This window comes from Carassius carassius, chromosome 30, assembly GCF_963082965.1.
Source record: "Carassius carassius chromosome 30, fCarCar2.1, whole genome shotgun sequence".
NCBI lineage: Eukaryota > Metazoa > Chordata > Actinopteri > Cypriniformes > Cyprinidae > Carassius > Carassius carassius.
The window spans coordinates 6,173,984-6,197,070 of record NC_081784.1 but is presented as its reverse complement, the minus strand read 5'-3'; the positions used below and the strand labels follow the sequence as shown (position 1 = coordinate 6,197,070).

General features: G+C 40.8%; 1 protein-coding gene across 2 annotated transcripts in view; it reads right to left on the bottom strand.

Moving 5' to 3' along the window:
• Positions 1–224: 224 nt before the first annotated feature.
• Positions 225–23,087, bottom strand: part of LOC132110474 (zinc finger matrin-type protein 4-like) — a 110,090-nt gene continuing 87,227 nt past the window's right edge. For both annotated transcript variants that reach the window (XM_059517103.1, XM_059517104.1), the window contains exon 7: positions 225–1,112. In XM_059517103.1, the coding sequence (XP_059373086.1) occupies positions 1,091–1,112 (22 nt within the window). In that variant the 3' untranslated portion in view covers positions 225–1,090. The remainder of the gene's footprint in view (positions 1,113–23,087) is intronic.

Below are 23,087 nucleotides of genomic sequence, written 5' to 3'. Positions count from 1 at the left end.
GTGAAAATATTTTTGATGAACTATGATGAATGAATCTAAGGATGTTTTGTGGGCTTTCTGAAAGAAATAAAATAAAGTAGGATGGAAATTTTATATGAATTGTAGGAACATTTAGGAAATGTCTTTATAAATGAGGCCTTAGGCCTGTTTTAGTTTAGTAGCTACCATATATTCTAAGATAACAAGAAAAACTCCACAACTGTATTTTTATGCCACATAAAAAAAGAGCATTCATACTTGAAACAGCAGGCACTAAGCTCTGGTTTTACAGGCTGTCATTTTGGCATAGATTTAGACAAAGCTCAGAGCCTGGTTCACACATTTATATCCATGTGAATCATCCATGATTGAGTCAGGGATGTAAAATGCCAACTCATTGTGCCTGGACTCCTTTTGATGGCATATTCCATTTGACATCAGTGTTTAAGCAGCATCACAGCTCTATAGGAATGTTCTGCCCTATGCAATACTGAATGGGGTGTGAATAAACAGGACGTGCATTTAGTCTGTGTTAACAGTGCTGAAATTAGTGCTGAAATATTGTTTTTAACCACAGCTGAGAGAGATTTCACACAAAGGCAGATGAATTGATTCCTCATTGGCAACATTCACACACAAGTGAGAGACGTACTCAACAAAGTCATTGGAAAAAGGTTGATGATCTCTTTTGTCACCGGCATGCCAAAACCAACAGCTAAAGCAGGAATGTCTCTTTTGAAGAGCAGAGAAAATGGCAGGCCACTGCATAGAGTTTGAAAGGCAAAAATTAAAGTTGCAGGACCGTTGCATGTCTGCTCAGGCTGGTGTGCTCATGTTACATGATGAATATCATTGGATTGATCAGACACCCTTTTGCTTTACACTCTTGGAAGGATGGATGATATTCCCAAAGTAGATTGATCTTTTAGATTTTGATTGTGAATAAAAACATAAAACACTTGAGATTTGCGTAACCTCAGACAGTGTAGGTGAACGATTCCTGTGGCAAAACAAGAGGTCTTTTCTTAGTAGTTTACAATTAGTTTGTGCAGTTCTGTAAGTTCCTGAAATGCTCTGATTCTTCTCTTTCAGATGCAATACTTCCAGTTCTTCATTGCTGATGTTGTTTCAAGCTGAAAGAAAAAAATCATATATTTATACCATGGCCAGTTTGCTAACTTAAGTACATTTCAGTAGCATTACATCAATAATGGTTCCATCCTTATAGTTAAAAACAATCCTCCATTAAATGCCTTCATTTGAAACACAGTAAACCTGCCAAGCTTGAGGAGGGTATGAGATTGTTTCAGGATGAATATTTCTTGGCGTGCATGTAATGACACGGTGTAAATATTTACTCTCATCTATCTAATCCATTACAGAAGATAAACTGTTCCAATGAATATTTCCCTTTCTTTCCTCAAGCATCAATTTGCACGCACAGACACACCTCAGGAGAAATTCACAAGACTAATTCTACCCACCAGGGCTCTACGTATTAAAATCCAAAGCCTCAGTTCTGTCCTCAAGCCTGTAACAGTGACACAACTGAACTCCTGGGGAAGCTTCAGTCTCTAGGGGGGTCATTCTCAGCACCATTGCAATAAATCTGCTCATCTGCTAGTTTGCCTGTAGAATGACCTTCCCAAACCTGGAGTTTGGCAAACCCACTGGTCTTATAATGCTTATCTAAGTCGTACCGCAGAAGACTGGCTGAAAATACAGGGGGGAATGAATTGCGCATGCTGATAAGGTTTATTGGCATGCGTTGTTTTAGCATCTGATTCACTAAAGAGATTATGCAAATCAGGTAATTGTGCAAAGACACCCACAAAATAAATGCTTATAGCATTTTTTCCTGTGAGTAATAATGTGTGAAATAATACCTTTAGTTTGCCACTGTGACATTACACTCATACGTACACCTCTGCACTCTATCGGTTCCTCTAAAACTTACAAATTAGTACCGGTATAATGCAGGGTTTTTATTAAACTATGAGCTGCATGAAGGTAAAATGTAAAAGAAAAAAAGCATACTTGTGTTTTTTTTATTCACCCCCATAGTTTTTGTATACTTATATTTATATTGTGATATTGTAAAATTAAAAACAAAAAACTTCACATTGTCTACAGTTTATCCATTATCCTCTATCAGTTGATTCTAATTTGGCATCATTATAAATTGATGCTGCCAAAATTAGTAGAAAAAGTACACAAGTGTCTCTTTTAACAAACTGTTTACCGCGATGCCGGTTCCGCTTTCGCCGAGGCGAAGCCGCGCCGGCATTCGTTGGGTTCGCAGATCGATCTGCTGGAAGGTATGGAGACGGGCACGTACTTATCTCCTACCATACCCACCAGATCTGCCTGATTCCGGGGGTTTGGAAGCCCGAGCTTCGGCTCTTCCCCCTGAGCGTCGGGCTTGACGCTCTGCCTTTCTTTCTCCGAGGAGATTGACACGGAGGGCGTCGGCGAGCTTGTAGTTGCACAAACAAAGTTGCATAAGCACAGTATAAAACAAACAGTGTCATTATACGGGCAGCGTTAGTGAGCAGCTATTTAATCTCCGAGGGGATTAATATTGTTTGTGTGACTAAGCTATTCGCGTGCTGTCGAGGCAACGCGTGTATTACATCATTTTCAGTTTTGATGTGAAGTTTTCCATACCCGACCGCGTGTCTGGTTATTTTAACTCCATTTAATAAGCAGGAGTTGGTTCTATCACTTCAATGTGTACTTTATCACAATCTAGACCGTGTTTACTTGTCTGATTGTTTGATTATTTTTAAATTCTGAGGAATATGACTCTGAGAAGTCAATATATCACTATATGTGTACTTTATCACAATCTAGACCGATCAAAATCCAGACCGTATTTACTTGTCTGATTGTTTGATTTCATTAAATTCTGAGGAATATAATGACAGTTATTTGACTCATGAAGTTAGATGTACTGGAGGGACTGCTGGGCAGGAGCAGCCCCCTCCGCGTACAAACAGTCACGACTACAGAGGGCAGCCCCTACTGGGGTCAGAGGTGGGTAGTAACGAGTTACATTTACTTCGTTACATTTACTTGAGTAATTTTTTGGGGTAACGAATACTTTTCGGAGTATATTTAAAGATGGGTACTTTATACTCTTACTTGAGTAAATTTTGGGGGGAAAATCTGTACTTTTACTTCGTTATTGTGGGCGACGCTCCTCTCGTTACTTTATCTTAATGCAATAAATGTTATAACTGCTTCAGTTTATTCCAAACGCGCCGTCTACTTTTCTCTGGGCAATGAGCGATGCCCATTCGCGAATGATTCATTCTTTTGAGTCAATTCTGTTCAAAGGCTTGATCAAACCAATTGGCAAACGAGTGAATTGGTTCATGAATCAGTTTGAATGAGTCGTTCAGTTCCCTGCCGCACGCGCTGAGCGTCTGAAGTGGTTCACTCGGAGTTGTAACGTTTAAGAACAGAAAGAGCGTTGAAAACATGGCTGGAACTGCACTGAATTGAAATCTGCAAAGGTTATTATTTGCTAGCGATGGAGATCCTTATTAGATGAACACCGCGTGTGCTGTCTACTGTTTAACAGGTAATAACTTGGGCTACATTCGATTACAGTACACGATACCACTGTGACATTAGTTTGTTGTACGTGTGTGGCTTATAACAGAGGGGAGTCAAGTTGAATGCAGCTTCCAAAAGACAAAAAATAGCCGATTAAGATTTTATTAATTTTAATACAATCACACTGGTGCAAGTACGTTCAGCGAGTCATATTATCAGCTGCAAAATTCAGATCTGTGATTGCTTGCTGGCGCTTAGCCAGAGATAGATGCGTTTATACAGCGCTGCGCATTATAACAAATCACACATGATTCTTTTGAGCTTATTAAAGCATTGGCCAATCAGAGGCGTTCAGATGAGTCATCGCTAAAATGCCGGTGCTTCCTTCACTCGCTCACTGACTGAATACCTCTTTCTGGCGAATTCTCTCCCAGGAACAACAAAGTGCAGATGTGTGTACGAATCTTTAATTAAGATATTGATTTCACAGTGTTAACAGTTTCAGTGATTTTAATGGGAGTTTCTGAGAGGGATTGAAATCTAGACTGTCAGTGAAAATTATCTTTAATAATGTAAATGTTATTTGCTCTCTTTCTGAACAATGAAAGATTAGTAGCAATATTTATATCACATTAACTTTCAATGTTAAATTCACATTTAATATAAAGTCAGTCATATTAAAAATATGTTATGGCATGACACCTATATCTGTTACTTAAGTAAACAGACAGGGTTTTATAATAAATTACATAAATTAGAGTAAAGGCTGATGAAATATATACATTTATACACGCACACATACATTACATACATTTTATCTATATATCTAAATAAAAATAGGCTCAGTATATATGACCCAAAGTAACTAGTAACTAACTACTTGAGTAGATTTTTTATCCGATACTCTTTTACTCTTACTCAAGTAACTATTCAATACTTTTACTTTTACTTGAGTAAATATTTCTAGAAGTACTTTTACTTTTACTTGAGTACAGTTTTTGGGTACTCTACCCACCTCTGACTGGGGTAGAGCAGTGTCCACCTCATTACACGGTGCCCGTCTCACCTCAGTGTCCTCAGGAGGTGGGTCTGCCAACCCTGCCGGAGTTTCAGGGTGCAGCAGCCTCCAGCGAGCACTACTCAGTTATTTCCGCCCGTGAGCGTAGTGGAGCTGGGATGCTCGCCTCCCCTTCGGGGGCCTCTTACTCCAGAGATCAGTCTCGAGAGACTGATTCCCTTAGTACATTAGCTAGCAGCGTGGAAACTACTGCCAATGTATCTCAATGGGTCCTGCGCACAGTGGAAAGACAATAGTCGGCCTCCTGCAGGCTCTGGTTATGGAACAAAAAGTGAATACCCTTTTTAGGAAGGAGGCCATCGAGGTGGTCCCTCCTCTAGTCAGGGAGTCCGGGTTTTATAGCCGGTATTTCATAGTTCCAAAGAAGGATGGGGAGTTGCGTTCGATCTTAGACTTATGTCATCTAAACCTCTCAGTAATGTCACTGAAGTTCAAAATGCTCACTGTCAAACAGATTGTAGCTCAAATCAGATCCGAGGACTGGTTTGTCACAATAGATCTCAAAGACGCATACTTCCATATCCATCCTTCCACAACACAGGAAGTTTCTGAGGTTCGCTTTTGGGGGCAAAGCCTACCAATATTGAGTACTACCCTTTGGCCTCGCACTCTCACCCCGCACGTTCACGAAATGTGTAGATGCGGCTCTGGTATCCCTCCGTATGCAGGGCATCCGCATTCTGAACTATATCGACTATTGGTTGATCCTAGCTCAATCAGAGCAGGTGGCGGTTCGATATCGAGATGTCGTTCTCGCACACATGGGGGAGCTGGGTTTGAGACTAAAACGCCAAGAAGAGTGTACTTTCTCCAGTTCAGAGAACCACCTATCTAGGCGTAGTGTGGAATTCGACCACGATGCAGGCACGCTTGTCTCCTGCTCGGATCGAGTCGATCCTCACGTCAGTCGAGAGTGTCAAAGAAGGCCAGTCACTCACTGTCAAACAATTCCAGAGATTGTTAGGGCTGATGGCAGCTGTGTCCAACGTGATACCTTTTGGCCTGCTGTACATGAGACCCCTACAGTGGTGGCTCAAGTCCAAGGGCTTTTCCCCGAGGGGAAATCCACTTCGAGTTATCAAGGTCACGCGGCGGTGCCTTCGTGCCTTAGACATGTGGAAGAAACCTTGGTTCTTGAATCAGGGCACGGTGCTGGGAGCTCCTTGTCGCCATGTAACGCTAGCGACAGACGCGTCCCTCACCGGTTGGGGTGCGGTCATGAGTGGCCACCCTGCCCACGGTCTGTGGAGCGATCGCCATCTGACATGGCACATCAGTTGCCTAGAGATGCTAGCAGTCTATCGAGCATTGAAATATTTCCTCCCAGACCTGAGAGGTCACCATGTGTTGGTGCGCACCGACAACACATCAGTGGTCTCTTATATCAATCACCAGGGGGGTCTGCGTTCACGCCCCTTGTATAAGCTGGCACACCAGATCCTTCTGTGGTCTCAGGGCAAACTCCTCTCGATCAGAGCAGTGTATATTCCTGGGAGGTTGAATGTGGGAGCAGACATACTGTCGAGGCAGGGGCCGAGGCCCGGGGAATGGATGCTTCACCCCGAGGTGGTGAAGCAGATATGGAGAGTATTTGGCACAGCCCAGGTGGACCTCTTTGCGACTCAGGAGACATCGCAATGTCCCCTCTGGTTCTCTCTAGTTCATCCAGCTCCTCTGGGACTGGACACTATGGTACAGACCTGGCCGAGGCTTCGTCTGTACGCTTTTCCCCCTATCGCTCTGCTCCCGGGAGTTCTGGCGAGAGTACGCCAGGACGGGGTCCGTCTGTTATTAGTAGCCCCGTTCTGGCCGGGCCGACCATGGTTCTCAGATCTAGTCTCGCTCCTCGACGGCTCTCCGTGGGAGATGCCGATCAGGACAGACCTACTCTCACAGGCGCAGGGCACGATAATTCACCCTCGCCCGGAGTTGTGGAAGCTGTGGGTGTGGCCCCTGAGGGGGCACAACTTTTAGCAGCTGGTCTCTCAACCGAGGTTGTTGAGACCCTACTCCAATCCAGAGCTCCCGCTACGAGGAAACTGTACGCCCTGAAGTGGAAACTCTTCACTTCATAGTGCAGAGACCGCCAGCTTGACCCAGCAAACTGCCCAGTTGGTACAGTTCTGGAGTTTTTACAAGCCAGGCTCTCTGCGGGGTTATCCCACTCCACCTTAAAGGTTTACGTGGCGGCCATAGCTGCTTTCCATGTCCCTTTCAATGATCAGTCAGTGGGTAGACACCCCCTAGTTACACGTTTCCTCTGAGGTGCACTGAGGCTGAGACCTCCAGTACGATCCCGTGTTCCCCCCTGGGATTTGGTTGTGGTGCTAGAGGCTCTTTGTAAAGCTCCATTCGAGCCAATTCAAGACATCTCAGACAGACATCTAACCATTAAAACTGCCCTGTTATTGGCGATCACCTCTCTAAAGAGAGTTGGAGATCTCCAGGCCCTCTCGGTGGCCCCTACCTACCTAGACTTTGCCCCTGGTATGGCCAAAGCATTCTTACACCCTTGAGCGGGTTATGTTCCGAAGGTTCCCTCTGTCACACCACAACCTATCGTATTGCAGGCCTTCTGTCCTCCTCCCTTTCGGGAGCCAGACCAAGAGAAGCTAAACTGTATGTGTCCAGTGCGAGCACTGGACGCATACGTCCACAGAGCTGCCCTGTGGAGAAAATCCAACCAACTGCTTGTTTGCTATGGTCCTTCTAACAAGGGTTCTCCTGCCACCAAGCAGACCCTTAGTCGTTGGATAGTCGAGGCTATCAACATCTCCTATGAGTCCTCTGGTCTTCCCCCTCCTTTGGGGGCCAAGGCTCACTCTACTTGGGGTATGGCGGCCTTTAAGGCCTTCTCAGCAGGTGTGTCCCTCTTGGACATCTGCAACGCTGCGGGGTGGTCCACGCCCTCCACATTTGTCCGATTTTACAATCTTGACATGCGAGCCACGCCGGGCTCTTCTGTTCTCTCGTCTTAGCTGTGCTCTTCGGATACACACTAGGCAGGTATTTTTTAAGTCTGGCAGCGTTGGCACATCGTTCCCCAAAGCGCTAGACGCAGCTCGAGTTCCTGAAAAGGAACGCCTCAAGGTTACGTATGTAAGCCTAGTTCCTTGAAGGAACGAGACGCTGCGTTGCAAAGCCATACTCCCGGCACCGCTGCCGGCGCTTGCTTCCCTACTCGAAGCTGAGGCCAGCTGCACGGCACGTGCTTTTATAGCTTCCTGGTCGCTACGTCACCCCGCCCGTGACGTCACGCCTTTCCGATGGACGGATTGCACACGATATTAAGAGTCGGTCTCATCAGGGACGTTCCCCAAAGCGCTAGACGCAGCTTCTCATTCCTTCAAGGAACTAGGGTTACATACGTAACCTTGAGGCGTTTCTTTGATGGCTCATAAACAAAGACCTATCGTCAATCATTCTGACAGAAATACAGATTTTAATAGAGCCAGCAATAGAAAGAATCTTTAACTTTCTGCACCTCTCTCCTCCAGATGTTTATTTGCCCATCCTCCCAGACATAAGAAATAATTGTCAAACATCTGAGCTTAGTAAGCCATCAGGAGACCACCATATAAGTGTTTAGAGCAAAGAGGAGAGAAAAAAGTTACAAGATAAACAAGATGATCATTAATGTGAAGCTAACAATGGCTAAATTCCACCACATTTCCCCGATGAAAATACCAGCTTATCACCCATATACACTAGTGATCAAAAGTTTGGGGTCTGTGAGATTTTTTTCAATGTTATTGACAGAAGTCTATTATGCTCACCAAGGATGCTTTCATTTGATCAAAAATATAGTTAAGGAGTATTACTGTGAAATCTAATTAACATTTGAAATAGCTGTTTTCTGCTTTAAAATAATAGCTCAGACAAAAAGGAAAATTTGCTGAACATTTAGTCACCCTCAGGACATCTAAGATGTATGATGAGTTTGTTTCTTCATCTGAACAGATTTAGAAATTTTTTTTTAGCATTAAATCACTTACTCACCAATGGATCCTCTGCAGTGAATGGGTGCCGTCAGAATAAGAGTCCAAACAGCTGATAAAAACATTGCAATAATCCACAAATAATCCACATTAGTCCAGTAAATCAATACACATCTTAGAGAGTCAAAAAGCATGCTTGCAAGAAACAAATCTGTCATTAAGACATTGTAATTTTTTTTGTCACTTCTGGCTAAAATATCCACAACCCATAATAACGCTTCCTCCAGTGAAAAAGTCCATCCCCTCTCGTCCCTTCACATCTAAATCCTCTAACATTTATTTTAGAACTCTTATGGACTGTTTTCACTTGTAAACAGTCTGTACATACTTACCTCCTGATTAAAACAAATCGTCTTTTTCACTGGAGATAGTAATATTATGGATAGAAGACTTGTATTTTATCTAGAATAAAAAATTCTGGATTTGTTTCTCAAACACACAGCAGTTTGCTCACAAGACATTAATTTATTGATTGGACTAATGTGGATTATTTGTGGAATATTATGATTTTTTTTATCAGTTGTTTAGACTCTCATTCTGACGGCATTCATTTACTGCAGAGGATCCATACGGGTTCGGGGCTATATTTTAAATGGTCAGCTGGGTCCGGGTCAGGTCCCAATCTTTTACTTAGGGTCCCGGGTCTGTCGGGACCCGGTCGGACTTGGAGAACACCTGGCCATTATCAGAGTCAGTCAGCGCTGTGTGTGTGTTGTTTTGTAACTTTCAACTTGTAAAATTAGGATGAGAAAAGTATTAAGTCTGTAATTTGAAATAAGGTGAAAAAAAAAATAAAAAATAAAAAAACGAGCAACTTCATCAGAAGCAGGGCGGGCGTAGTTAATGCAAATGCACAGAGATAACTTAATGGATAAGTTAAGATAGCCATCATTAAATACTTCTTGTTGTCATGCATGGTTTTGTGTACAAAAAAGTAAATAAATTACTTGGCAGTAATTACTGATTTATGTATGTGTAATTCCGTGATCATGTTCTTATTGTGTGCAACAATAAATGCAAACAAATTGCTTACAGACTTGCACGCTCACATTTGAAGAAAATATTTCGAAATTATTTCTAGTTCAGTGTAGCACGAATTTTGGGCCCGTGTAGACCTCTAGTGTGTTTTAATTAGAAATGCATTAGCAAATGTTTGTGTCGTGTGGATTCTGCTGTGTTTTAGCTAGTCACTGAGGCAGCTGTCACCTTGGAAACTATGCCAAGCCTGACATCCCAGGTGAAGGGGAACTGCCATCACAATCCGCCATTGCCAAAATGAGTCAGAAGTGTTTATATGTGGGGGCGCCAGAGGGGTCATGAGAAAAACATGATCCTCTTGTATCTGCTCCAGTCTGCTGGAGTGACAGCAGAAGAAAGAAGAACTGACATCAGCCTTCCCTTTCAGCATCACTGTGAGTCCAGACTCTTGGGTCCCTATTTACATGAGCTTTAAAAAAAAACCCTGTCAGCTGTTGACTCATCTCGTGAGATCCTGGTGAAGTATTGGTGTGCTTTTGGTTTCTTTTCTCTGTCTTTGGCTGATGTTGGACAGCTCACTGGACTGCAGAAGGCCCCAGGCATATTGGCAACATTTTGAGACTCTGTAGACAGGCAATTTAAGCTGATGGACAGGGGCCATTTTTAGTTCAGTGTTCAATATATCATTGAAATCCATTCATTATAATTAAAAAAATGAATTTGACAGATATATATATATATGCATTTCGATGCCATTTTTATTGCACAAAAAGTGACCATGGTTGGTCACCTTGGTTGAAACTGAGTTTACTGACACGTGGCACAGGGAGAAAAGTTTTAAAGTAATTGGAGAGGAATCTTACTGCACCATTGAGCATCTCAAATTATACTTTATCCTTCATGCTTCTCTGCTATATTTTGAAGTGTTGCAAGCTGGGCTGAGAGGAAAACAAACCCTGAGAAAGGCCCATGTGAGCTAGAACACTTTAGTTTATTTTCCTCTGTTCTCCCCTGAAGTGAAAGATCTAGACGATGATGATGAGTGCAGAACTACCGAAGGCAATATCTTGGAAGACAATATGACAGTACCTCTGTTAGATGTTTCCCTTGGGTTGACAGCACTGTGTTTGACATACTGTATGCATTGTGCATTTTCTTTGCCTCAAAAAATAGTCAGTTCAGCCTTGACCAGAGTGGCATTGACAAATAAAGAGATACATAATGTGTCACATGTAGCCTAAATAATAGGCTTAGTTTATCTTCATAAATCAGTACCTGTAAGGGTACTACTAATTTTGCCATGGAGTCTTGAAAATTACTGCACCATTTAGAATCTCAAAACAGCCATTCCAGGTTATGTTCCTCCTATAAAGTGAACAATCTAGGTGATTACTGAAAGACAATATCAGGGAATGCAATACATGATGGTACTTCTGTTAGATCCCTCCCTAGTGAGCACTAAGATGCACTCTCTCGTTTAAAGTGTATTTAGACACTAGACCTAACAAGGTGTGAAATCCAAGCATCATTGCTCAGGATCCATAGGAATCTTTTTGGTAATTACACTGAAAAGAACACTTCTAATATCCAGTGTTTTCATGCATCATAAATAAATGATGAAACTGAAGGAAATTTGGGTTATATTGTTTGCTAATGTGTCTCAAAATCATTATAAGATTAGGAAGCACTCATCCCTCCATTACAAAACTGAACTATACCAGCGTTTACAGAAATATTGGGTGGTACTATTTTAGGAAAAATAAGTACAAATAAGTAACTAGGGTTTCACTAAAAGTGGTTTAAGAGGAACAGTTCCACACAAGTTAAAGAGCTCAGTGAAGCTATTTTTAAAGATTTAACTATGCTTTAGCTTTATGAATGCTAGTGATGTATGCAAGCTTAAAAGTGACTATTTGCACTCTCATGCTCATTAATCACATTTCAAGAGGAAAAATTGCTCATATATTGTGCTACTAAAAGTCAAGTTTTTAAGCGCTTAGATTGAAAACAGCATTTATTTGAAATAGATTTTTTTTGTAAGTGTAAAAGTCTTTAATGTCTCTCTTGATCAATTGAATGCATCCTTGCTGAATAATACTGTAGCATTAATTTTCGTTTATCAAAAAAACACCTCAAACTTTCATATCTTACACTTTTGAGTGGATTTTAATGCAGTTCATTTAAAAAAAAAATACATTTCAGAGATGGGTCACTAAAATTATGCTCTTTATCTAAAAAAAAAAATTTGAAAGATTAATGTATGCTTTAACTTTATGAATGCTAGTGATGTATACAAGCTTTAACATTACTACTTGCAGTATCATGCTCATTATTTACATTGCTAAGATGAAAAATGTAACAGATATTTGCACTACTAAAAGCAACTTGTTTTTAAAGGTTGTGTGTGTCATTTTTGACTGTACTAAAGCATAAAAATACCATAACATGTTTGCAGATATTTAGGAAATGTGCTAAGTTCTCATACTTCTTTCTACAAAAAAATAACGCTACAGCCATTTATTCAGCTTTAAAATGTGCACTCCATGTTGGAATGTTTTGTTTTGGTCTGTTTGTTTCTGCCCACTGCCAATTTACCCAATAGTATTTTGATACCCAAGGTTGCCAGCTGGCGGAAAACACACATATTGCAGCCACAGAAGGCAGTAAACAGACTTGGTCAGAGATTTGCAGATTCTACTCAACCTAAAAAGTTTCAAATCTAAAATAAAGTTTCAAATCTAAAAAAAATCTATCTAAAATTCAGATATATTAACTTGTGAACTTGTCACCTTCTACTGTCAATTGTATTTGTTTCTGTTGCTTGTCCTCAATCTAGCAACCCTCAAGATTGTATAGTCTGAGGTAGAGGAGGGATTTCAGGGACTAGCCACTAAAAAATGACGCACTAATATGAAGTCTCAGAATAACCTCTCTTTATTTTGATGCTATTTTTTAAAATGTACCTATGCTTCATGAGTTCTAGTAATGTATGCAAGCTTAAAAATGATGATTTGCACTCTCATGCTCATAAATCACATTTTTTAAGATGAAAAATTGCACCGATGTTGCACTGCTAAAAACAACTTGTCTTTTAATGCAAAGCTGGGAGTTTTGCGAGACGTCGAAGATGCAGTGGGGAAGCTTGAGAGAGCTGAAACGTAATAGAGGAAGGAAGTCAGATTAAAGACCCATGCTAGCCCCTGCTGAAGGACGGGAAGAGGAATCTGTTTTTACAGCCGGACTCTCTTTATGCCTGTGCAGTGCTGGGAACTAATCCTCAGTGACTGTCAGCTGAATACTCGTCACCCCACCTAAGCTCCTTACACGACTCCTCGTCCATCCAGCAGGAGCTATTTCTGCATCACCCATCGTCCCGTCGTCCCCTGGAGACGGGATGCTTTAATCCCCAAAGCCACTCTCTCTCACCTGGCAACCAGCGACACATTAGGCAGCTCATTCCTGCGTTATATAAGAGCAAGATGAGATGAAACTCATTTGTGCCCGTCCATCATGAGAATTCTTCCCTGTGAATGAGCTCCCACACAGTGAGTCAGGTATATATACTATATATTGTAATAAAGTAATACAATTTAGTTATATATAGTAATAAAGTACTGTCATTTTTGAAAGCACCATTTTATAATTGTCTGGCTCTGGGAAAAGGGTAAAATGTCTTATTGTGATCTTCATATAACAAGAAAAAAATTACAAGGTTGATTTTAATAAAGATCTACCATATTTTTTGGGAACACAGCAACATGTGAAATTCAAGCTTGTGTAGCTAGAATCATCTGCATTTATATACTTGTGTACCAAATAGAGTCCTTATCTGCATATAATGGCTTATTGTAACATTCTTATCCCAATCCCTACAAGACACTGTGTCATTTGTTTGTTACGGGATGAAAAGGCTGTTAGCCTGAGCTTGTCTTGTCTCAACAGATCAGCTCTTTCCCACCAGAGGCACCACTTTCTACCTGTCCATGCCCCCAGTCTTGCGGGTTTCCTGTTCAGGGAGACTGATTACACAAGCAGAGGAAGCCCAATGAGCTGGAACCTCCTACCGTGTTCCAGGCTGCCCAAGGGATCGATACCAGGAGGAGAGGGTCTAAACATCAGTGCGAAGGGCTCCGATTACACCACTCTCATCTTATCAATCAGCACAACTGTTCAAGCACTCTGCCGTCCTCCTCCTCCTTCCGCAACTTCATTCTTTTACAGTCTCCTTTGATCCTCGCTTTCCCTTCCCCCTTTTTCCATTTTTGTCACGGGGTGAGACAAAGGTATCTTCACTCACATTATCATCACACCTAGAAAATGGGTCACCAAACACTGAATCCTGAGCTCTCACATGCCCTGTCCTCACCATCTGTAGTAAAACACCAGACTGTTAACGGTCCTGCTCTCGCCTGCACTAAATCACTGACTTATCCAGCTGCTGGCCACATACTAAAAATCTCCTTAAGTGTGATGATGAGCAAACAGAGCTCAGGTGAAAGCCCAGTCAAGTGATGCAGAGAGGCCAGAGTCGGCCTGCCTGTAAGATAAAGGGTGTATAATCACAGCAGGACAGACCCGTGTGCTCCTGAGCTGTAAAGGAGATAAGAAAACACACTAAGCAGGAGGAAAAAAGCAGAGAGCGCTATGACGATGAGCGGACTGGAGCGGCAGATATTTTCCATCCTCAGTTTAAGTGTTCTGTAATCACTCCAGTCCAGCTCCGCTTCAGGATTTCTACTTTGCATGTCGCCGCATTCAAAGGTGAGAAAAATCTTTTGCTGCTTTCAAGTATAATGGGCGGTCAAGGACGAGAACTATAACGATAAGTGTAAACAATCATTGTCATCATAGGAGAAAAGGGAAGTCCACACCACAACTATAAAAACACAGAAAACAATATTGTTGGAATCAGGGGTGTGTTTAGTGTTTTGGGGACCCTCAGCAAGTGGTCCCCCCTCGGTATAAATTGTGTTGTGTGGGGGGCCCCATGGACAGCTGGGCCCGCGCAATTGTGTAGGTTGCTTAGTGCCTAAACATTCTACTGGTTGGAAACATTTTCAGAATGATTTTCTCCAACTGATGAACAATAAAATCAATGAGATCCAATCAGAATCCACCTGACTTTGAAGAGCTTGAGCTTTTTAAGTGGCAGAAGTCTGTGAAGCCCTATGCTGTTTTAAACATATCATTAACTACTATGATGTTTACTCTGCTTTTGTACAGTTGCAATGATGCTTTAGTGTTTATCAGTGGCTTTCAACCTGTTTGGTTCTGCGGCCCCCAATATATAAAATTTATATTTTTTAAATTATTATTATTATTTTTATTTTTTTTACTCACAAACTTAAATTTTGAATATTTTAGAGCTCAACATAACTAAAAAAATAATATTCATTAAAAATTCCATGATTTTTTATTTTATTTTTTTAAATAGATTTGTTCCTTCAAATATCCAGGTTTTCCAAGACTTTTGGAATTCTGTTTTTTAAAGAAATAACAGTTGTTGAGGGAATTACGAAATATGATGCCACTTTGGTCCGTGAATCATCTGATCTTTCAATTATTCCATTCAATCTGGCAAACCAAAAAAGGTAAAAAGGTCAATATTTTTTTTTCTGTATGAACCAAAAATGGAAAGTTGTCATTCTGTAGAGAAATACACTTATGAAATGGAAAGATGGCTTTTTTTTCCATTTTGTTTAACAAATGGAAAAATATATATTTTCTCTGTTATTTTGTATATTGTAAGTCGGTTTATGGCTTCAGTATTACATTTGTGTACGTTGGTGGTGCTGACATTCCCCCTTCATTTGATTGGTCAAACAGCTCCATTTTCTGTACTACGTTAATTCATTTGCTGATGGAGAGGGTTGTTTATTACATTTATATGTAATCACATTAATTATGATTCTGTTGTAGTCCCTATATTTTTTTCTATGCGCCACGGATGAATGCTACATCACTGGTTAAAAGTGAAATGTTTAGGTATTATTGTACTTCTGCTAAGCCTTTACTGCAGAACTATAAAGAAAGCAAGGATGGACTGGAGCAGGACTTCGTCTGGCACATTAAAATTTTAAAAGAACCGAAAATATTTTTAAGCTCAGCAAATCATTAATTAAAGGGTTAGTTCACCCCAAATTGAAATTCTGTCATTAATTACCCTTATGTCGTTCCAAACCCATAAGACCTTTGTTCATCTTTGGAAATTAAGGAAAATTATCTTAAAATTATCTTAATTTGCCAATTTGACAAATTAAGATAAGACATAAGATATAGACAGCAACGCAACTGTTCCCACGTCCAGAAATGTAGTAAGGACATCGGTAAAACAGTCCATGTGACATCAGTGGCTCAACTTCAATTTCGTGATGCTATGAGAATACCTTTTGCACAAAGAAAACAAAAATAATGACTTTATTCAATAATTCTTCTCCCTTTAGAGTTACCGTCTTCTGACATTTTAGAGAGTGTCACAACCCATTCGCACACTTTCCCCCAAGCGTAAACAATGCTGATTACATTCTTGGGGAACTCATCAAAATTGAGGAAGACGTAACTCGGGAAGAAGAATTGTAGAATAAATTATTGTTATTGTTTACTTTCCGCACAAAAAAGTATTCTCGTAGGTTTGCAAAATTGAAATTGCACCACTGATGTCACATGGACTGTTTTACTGATGTCCTTACTACGTTTCTGGACCTGGCAACATTACAGTTGTGTTGCTGTCTATGGAGGGTCAGAGAGCTCTCCGATTTTATAAAAAAAAATCTTAATTTGTGTTCCTAAAATGAACAAAGCTGTCAAACCAAAATGTAGTTTTCCGTTGTTAAAGAAAAAAAAAAACTAGCCATCTTTTCATTTATTGAATCTTTCTCCATGGAACTCCAACTTTCAATTTGTGGTTCAAATGGAAAAACGAAAAATTGCCATTTTTCGTTTGTCAGATTGAATGGAATTATTAAATGATCGGATGATACATGGACTCACTTAACATTTAGAATTTTGTTTTAGATTATTTTAATGCTTGTTTTTGATTTGTATTTTTATGTTATTTTAATAGAGTACACATGGCCTTTTATACAGCTGTATCAGAGTCCTCCTAGAGCAAGAGAAAACAAAGGTGCTCTGACTTTCAAACAAATCACTCCTTGCTCCAGGTTAAATCATTCAACTCCACACTTCTACTCTGTACTGCCCATATACTCTAGTGGGTGGAGAGGGGATCTGGTAAAGAGGATGTGTTTTCAACTCCCAAACGTATGTGTTTAACTCTTCTTGACTTTCACCTGCAGAGCACATCCAACTGGCAACTCATCAACTGAAAAGCATGGCATAATTTACACTGAGGCAGTAAGATCCATTTTCAACTGCTGTACTGATGGAGAACATTAGAGGGACGGAATGTTATAGATGAGCCGGTGTCTGCAACTGCAGGAGGAAATAAACTGAAATCAGAGAGCTTATTGTCTATTTTGGAGACCACAAGTTCCTTAGGTAACTTTAAATGCAAGTCTTGTGTGAAAAATGCATCTGAAAGGCATACTGTTGAAAAGAAAATCTCAAATTAGGTCACTTTAGTGTATCAGTTGTTTCCTGTAGTCACCACTGAGCAAATGGATTATGCTTCTCAAACTTTTCACTTCAGGAAAAGACTGCAGTAATGATATGCATCCTTTAGAGCAGGTGTTTTCACATTTTTTAATACTGACCCTGATATAATCCTCTATATCTTCTACATTATATTTAACACTAAATATAATCTATAATATAATTTAATACATTTCTTTATATGGTTGTATTGGGCATAATTGCGGCACGTTTCTGTATTTGGTTATGTTGCGAGTATTTGCGGCACATTTCTCTATCTGGTTGTGTTGCGAGTAGTGTTGTCAAAAGACCTGGTACTTTGGTACCAAGTCGGTACTACAAAAATTAAAATGTTACGGTACCAGGTTTTTTTAAACTACCAGTGGTACCGAGTACCCGGTCAACCCTGAGAGGTGTGCAGATGCGCTCTCTTCTTAAAAGTACTGAGACGTGGAGACATCAAAAGGATGAAACCAGAATATATGAGCAGAGTTGAAAGACAACCCCTCCGCGCTCAGAGCATTTAATAATCACTCCACTCCCGCTCCACTCCGTGCTCACTGATACCAGAAACACCGATCCGTGGCTAAAGTATTACAATATGTTGGAAATGTTGTTCACAACGTAGCCTTTATTAAAACAAAAACTAAAATAAATAAAATAACAGGAGAGTTTCAAAATGGCTTAGGCTATTGTGTGCAAACTATTTTTTCATACCACATGCCAGACTAATAACATGATTGTCAACATTAAAAGGTAGGCTATAATTGCTGCTATCTGCTGTGCAAATTTTGTTTGTGATAAAAATAACAGTACATTTTCGTCAGTTATTTTATCTACAGTTCAATGCATTTCTTACAGTTTTTGCTTATTCAAAATCAGTTATAGATGAAGTAGCACTGTAAGATTACATTTGTTGGAATGCATTATTGCGAAAGCGATTGTGTGTGAATGTGCTTTTTTTTGAGAGATCCAACTGTATCATTACTGCACTCTACATGATTACTACGCAATCCTTCAGAAATCATTTTATAATGCTGATTTGATGATCAGGAAACATTTCTTATTATCATTGGTGAAAATGGTAGTGGTGCTTAATATTTTTGTGATAATTGTTTTCAGGATTCTTGAATAGAATGCTTGAACAACATTTATTTAAAATGGAATAAAACAATTAGAACGGCATTGTATGTTGACAAATTTCAGCCATGCAGGTTCAGTTGTCCAAAATCCCACTTAATTTGACTCGTTCTGTACCCTCAAAAAATCTTAAGTGTTCTTATAAGTCAAACTCAGAGCCTTTTTTATATGAATGCTGCTCTTATTGTTTCTCATCTCTTGTCTCATATGTTTTTATGTGCTCTAAGAAGAAGACGTGTGTGTGAATTTGAAACCAGCTCTGTGTGGCCGTTGCATCTTGGCTGACGTGTTGTGGTGGAGTGAGAGATGGGGTGTGAGCGCTATGATTCAGCAGACTTATGGAAATTATGGCCTGAGCCTTGGTGGCTGAAGGAGAGTGGCAAAATGCTTTTAGAGGACGCAGTGGGAGTGGGCCGCAGATGCTAAACCAGGCAGTCTTCTTCCAGCAATGCACCCTAGAGCTCTTGAGAGAGCAACACTGGCCAGCAGCGGGTAAGCACTGCTAACACATTCTGTCAGCACAGCCTGGCGTGACCCTGTACCACAAGCTCTCTGGTCACAGTGCAGTGAGACAATCACTGGCCACCAACTGCACTTCAGACACTAATGGAGCAGACAGACTGCGGTCGGGGTGAAAGCCAGTAAACATGATTGCATGAAAGCTTAATCTCTGCAGGTATCATCATGTCTGTGGCTGATGATAACAACCTGTCTTGTCTGGTAATCTGTGAGTGTCAGAGGTCAGTATTGGGGACTATGAGTTATTGCATCATCCAATCTGGTAAATCAGAGCCGGAAGGATGCACAGACAATAACGGTTCCTTGATGACAAAAGAGCACAGCTTGAATCAAACTGCTGCTCATTATCTGCCATATCATTATCCCTAAATTTGGAGTATGCTAAATGTGCACTGAAGAGAAACAAAATGTTACAAATGCAAGTCTGGGTGCCTGAGTATTGCACACCAAAAAATCATTCACACATAACGCTTATGCTGATAGGCGGAATTGTACTACATTTTATAATTTTTTTCTTTTTAATTAAAATTGAGCAATATTATATGTTATATATAATGCATATAAAAAATGTAAGATTTTTATAAAAGCAAGAGGTTAAATGCTGCTCATGCAGAAGAGATTCTGATGATTACGTGAGCTGAACCAAAAATGCACCATCTGAGTGGCTACCTGATACCACTTGTTTATTTCCATGTTGATGAATCCAGGTAAACATTACATTATAAAGGAGTACATCACCACTACATTATAAAGGAGTAGTTTACTCAAAAATCTAAGTTCTGTCAATATGTACTCAATTTGATTTGAGAAAATAACATATGGGTTTGGAACAACATGAAAACCACTTGGTTATTTCTTTAATCTAACACCAATGATTTTTTGAAGCCTGCAGTAGTGACAGGTGAATTTTTTTTTACTTCAGATTGAATCAGAGCTCATTCCACATACACAGCAGGGGGTGGCAGGGTGTGACAGCTCTCCCTCCACCCCTAAAAGAAGGAAGTCTCTCTGAAGTTCCCTTCCCAGATAGATAATTATAGCCGTAAGAGTTTGGATTGTCATGGCTGCTTTTCAAGGAACGCATGATTGTGCAATATGAGACTGAACAGTAGAAAAAAATTAAGAGAAGAAGAATGAGAAGAAACATCCTTTAAGTCAGTGCATCCATCAACAAACTGCTGTCTATGCAAAGAGGGGACAGGCTGAGTGTTTAATCTGGTCATTCGTGTCCAATAATAAATTTTTCACCATAAATAAATAGGCAATAATGTCTACTTTAAAATCCAGTAGTCATTTCTGTTGACAGGCATTTAGAGCACCTTAACGTGCATTCAAAATCCATAGTACCTTTCACACTGAGGCTTTTGTCTGTAGTTGAGATGCTCAGATCTCCAACCAGCCGGCACAGCTGAATGGGAATTCATGATTCATTTATGACTTATTTTAGACTGCTATCATCATCCTTCCTGGTCTTCAAAAATCAATTTTCTCTCACATTAGCAGCAGTTCCTTCTGGCTAAATGTTCCTCTTATTTAATGGTGTGAGAAAAAATGCTTTATGTATGTGGAGCACTGATTCTATAAAATCTTTGTCTGCATTGGAAAAGCCACGCCTTTTTAAAAATGTTTATTTTATTTTATTTGGTGCACTAGAAGCATATTTCCGATCTCTAAGTTTATGTCAAAACATGATATTTTGCAAATTATCTTAATAATTATGATAATGACTTTACAGATGAGCTTTAATTTTCTAAAGTTTCAGAGCTTAATTTGATAGACATCATTAGATATGGATTTGTTCTCTCTTTTTGTCCAATTATAAACCATTAAATATTGTAGCTTTTATTTGATGTTTATTTAGCTTTGTTGTTTAAAATTAGATTTTTTATTTTAGTTAGTTTTTATGGTGCACAAGTAACTTTTATTTTGCATATAGTTTTTGAACATTACTATTTTTAGATTTCCTCTTTTTTGACCAATTCTTCTTTATTTTATTTTATATTTTTGAATTTCAGTTTTAGTTAGTTATTGGTGCAAAAGTGGTTCCTTTTCAGGAACTCGAGCTGCGTCAAGCGCTTTGGGGAACGTCCCTGACGACCCCGACTCTGACTATCGTGTGCAATCTTTCCAATGGAAGGGCGTGACGTCACGGGTGGGGTGACGTAGCGACCAGGAAGCTATAAAGGCACCTGCCACGCAGCTGGCTTCAGCTTCTTGTCCTTCAGTAAGCGCTCTGTGTGTGCATTTCTTTCTGTCTTGTCAGTCTTATTTATTGTCGTTTGTCTCTATTAGCTCTTTTAAGTAGCTATAGTATGTCAGAGAGCAAAGCTAAGACTGGCATCTGAAGGGTGAATCCAGACCGCGTTCAGATTGTGTGTTCCTCCCTACTCAACAAAGCTAAACGTTAGAGGCGGGGATACACACGGTCTGTGCGTGGTCTGCCCGGGATCAAAGCGTGCAGCGTAGTTCACGTGCGCTTCGATCCCGGAGGGCTCTCTTCGAGAAGTGGGCCTTCGCCAGCGTTCCTCGCGATGCCGGTACCCATCAGACCTGACCCAATTCCGTGGTTCGGAAGACCAAGCTTCGGTTCTTCCCCCCCAGGCATCGGGCTTGACGCTCTGCCTTTCTTTCTCCGACGAGATTGACACGGAGAGCGTCGGCGAGCTTGTAGTTGCACAAACATAAAGTTGCATAAGCACCAGTATACAACAAACAGTGTTATGGCTAACATTATACGGGCAGCGTTAATGAGCAGCTATTTAATCTCTGAGGGGATTAATATTGTTTGTGTGACTAAGCTATTCGCGCGCTGTCGAGGCAACGCGTGTATTACATCATTTTCAGTTTTGATGTGAATTTTTCCATACCCGACCGCGTGTCTAGTTATTAAAACTCCATTTAATAAGGAGGAGTTAGTTCTATCACTTAATGTGTACTTTATCACAATCTAGACCGTGTTTACTTGTCTGATTGTTTGATTACATTAAATTCTGAGTAATATGATGACTTTGAGAAGTCAATATATCACTACAATGTGTACTTTATCACAATCTAGACCGTGTTTACTTGTCTGATTGTTGGACTGCATTGGATTCTGAGGAATCTAATGACTGTTATCTAACTTCGAGAAGTTCAATATATCACTTCAATGTGTATTGTATCACAATCCAGACCGTATTTACTTGTCTGATTGTTTGATTGCATTAAATTCTGAGGAATATAATGACAGTTATTTGACTCATGAAGTTAGATGTACTGGAGGGACTGCTGGGCGGGAGCAGCCCCCTCCGCATACAAACAGAGCGTTGCCGCTTTGGGACCAGAGGCTGAAGCAACACTCTGGGCCAGTGACTTCTCAACCTAATCCGAATCCGATGGAGCGTACTTCAGGCTGGGAGGTCCACGGCCAAGAAGTCATGACGCATTTCGGTCACTCCACAGGGGGGCCCCTACTGGGGTAGAGTGTTGTCCACCTCATTACACGGTGCCCGTCTCACCTCAGTGCCCTCGGGAGGTGGGTCTGCCAACCCTGCCAGAGTTTCAGGGTGCAGCGGCTTCCAGCGAGCACTGCTCTCAGTTATTTCCGCCCGTGAGCGTAGCAGAGCTGAGACGCTTGCCGCCCCTTCGGGGGCCTCTTAGACCAGAGGTCAGTCTCGAGAGACTGATTCCCTTAGTACATTAGTTAGCAGCGTGGAAACTACTGCCAAATGTATCTCAATGGGTCCTGCACACAGAAGAAAGAGGCTATCGCATTCAGTTCGGCCATCCACCGCCAACATTCAATGGGGTTACACCGACAATAGTCGGCCCCCGGCAGGCTCTGGTTATGGAACAAGAAGTGAATACCCTATTAAGGAAGGAGGCCATCGAGGTGGTCCCTCCTCTAGACAGGGAGTCCGGGTTTATAGCCGGTATTTCATAGTTCCAAAGAAGGATGGGGGGTTGCGTCCGACCTTAGACTTACGTCATCTAAACCTCTCAGTAATGTCACTGAAGTTCAAAATGCTCACTGTCAAACAAGTTGTAGCTCAAATCAGATCCGAAGACTGGTTTGTCACAATAGATCTTAAAGACACAAACTTCCATATCCATCCTTCCACAACACAGGAAGTTTCTGAGGTTTGCTTTCGGGGGCAAAGCCTACCAATATCGAGTACTTCCCTTCGGCCTTGCACTCTCACCCCGCACGTTCACGATATGTGTAGATGCGGCTCTGGTATCCCTCCGTATGCAGGGCATCCGCA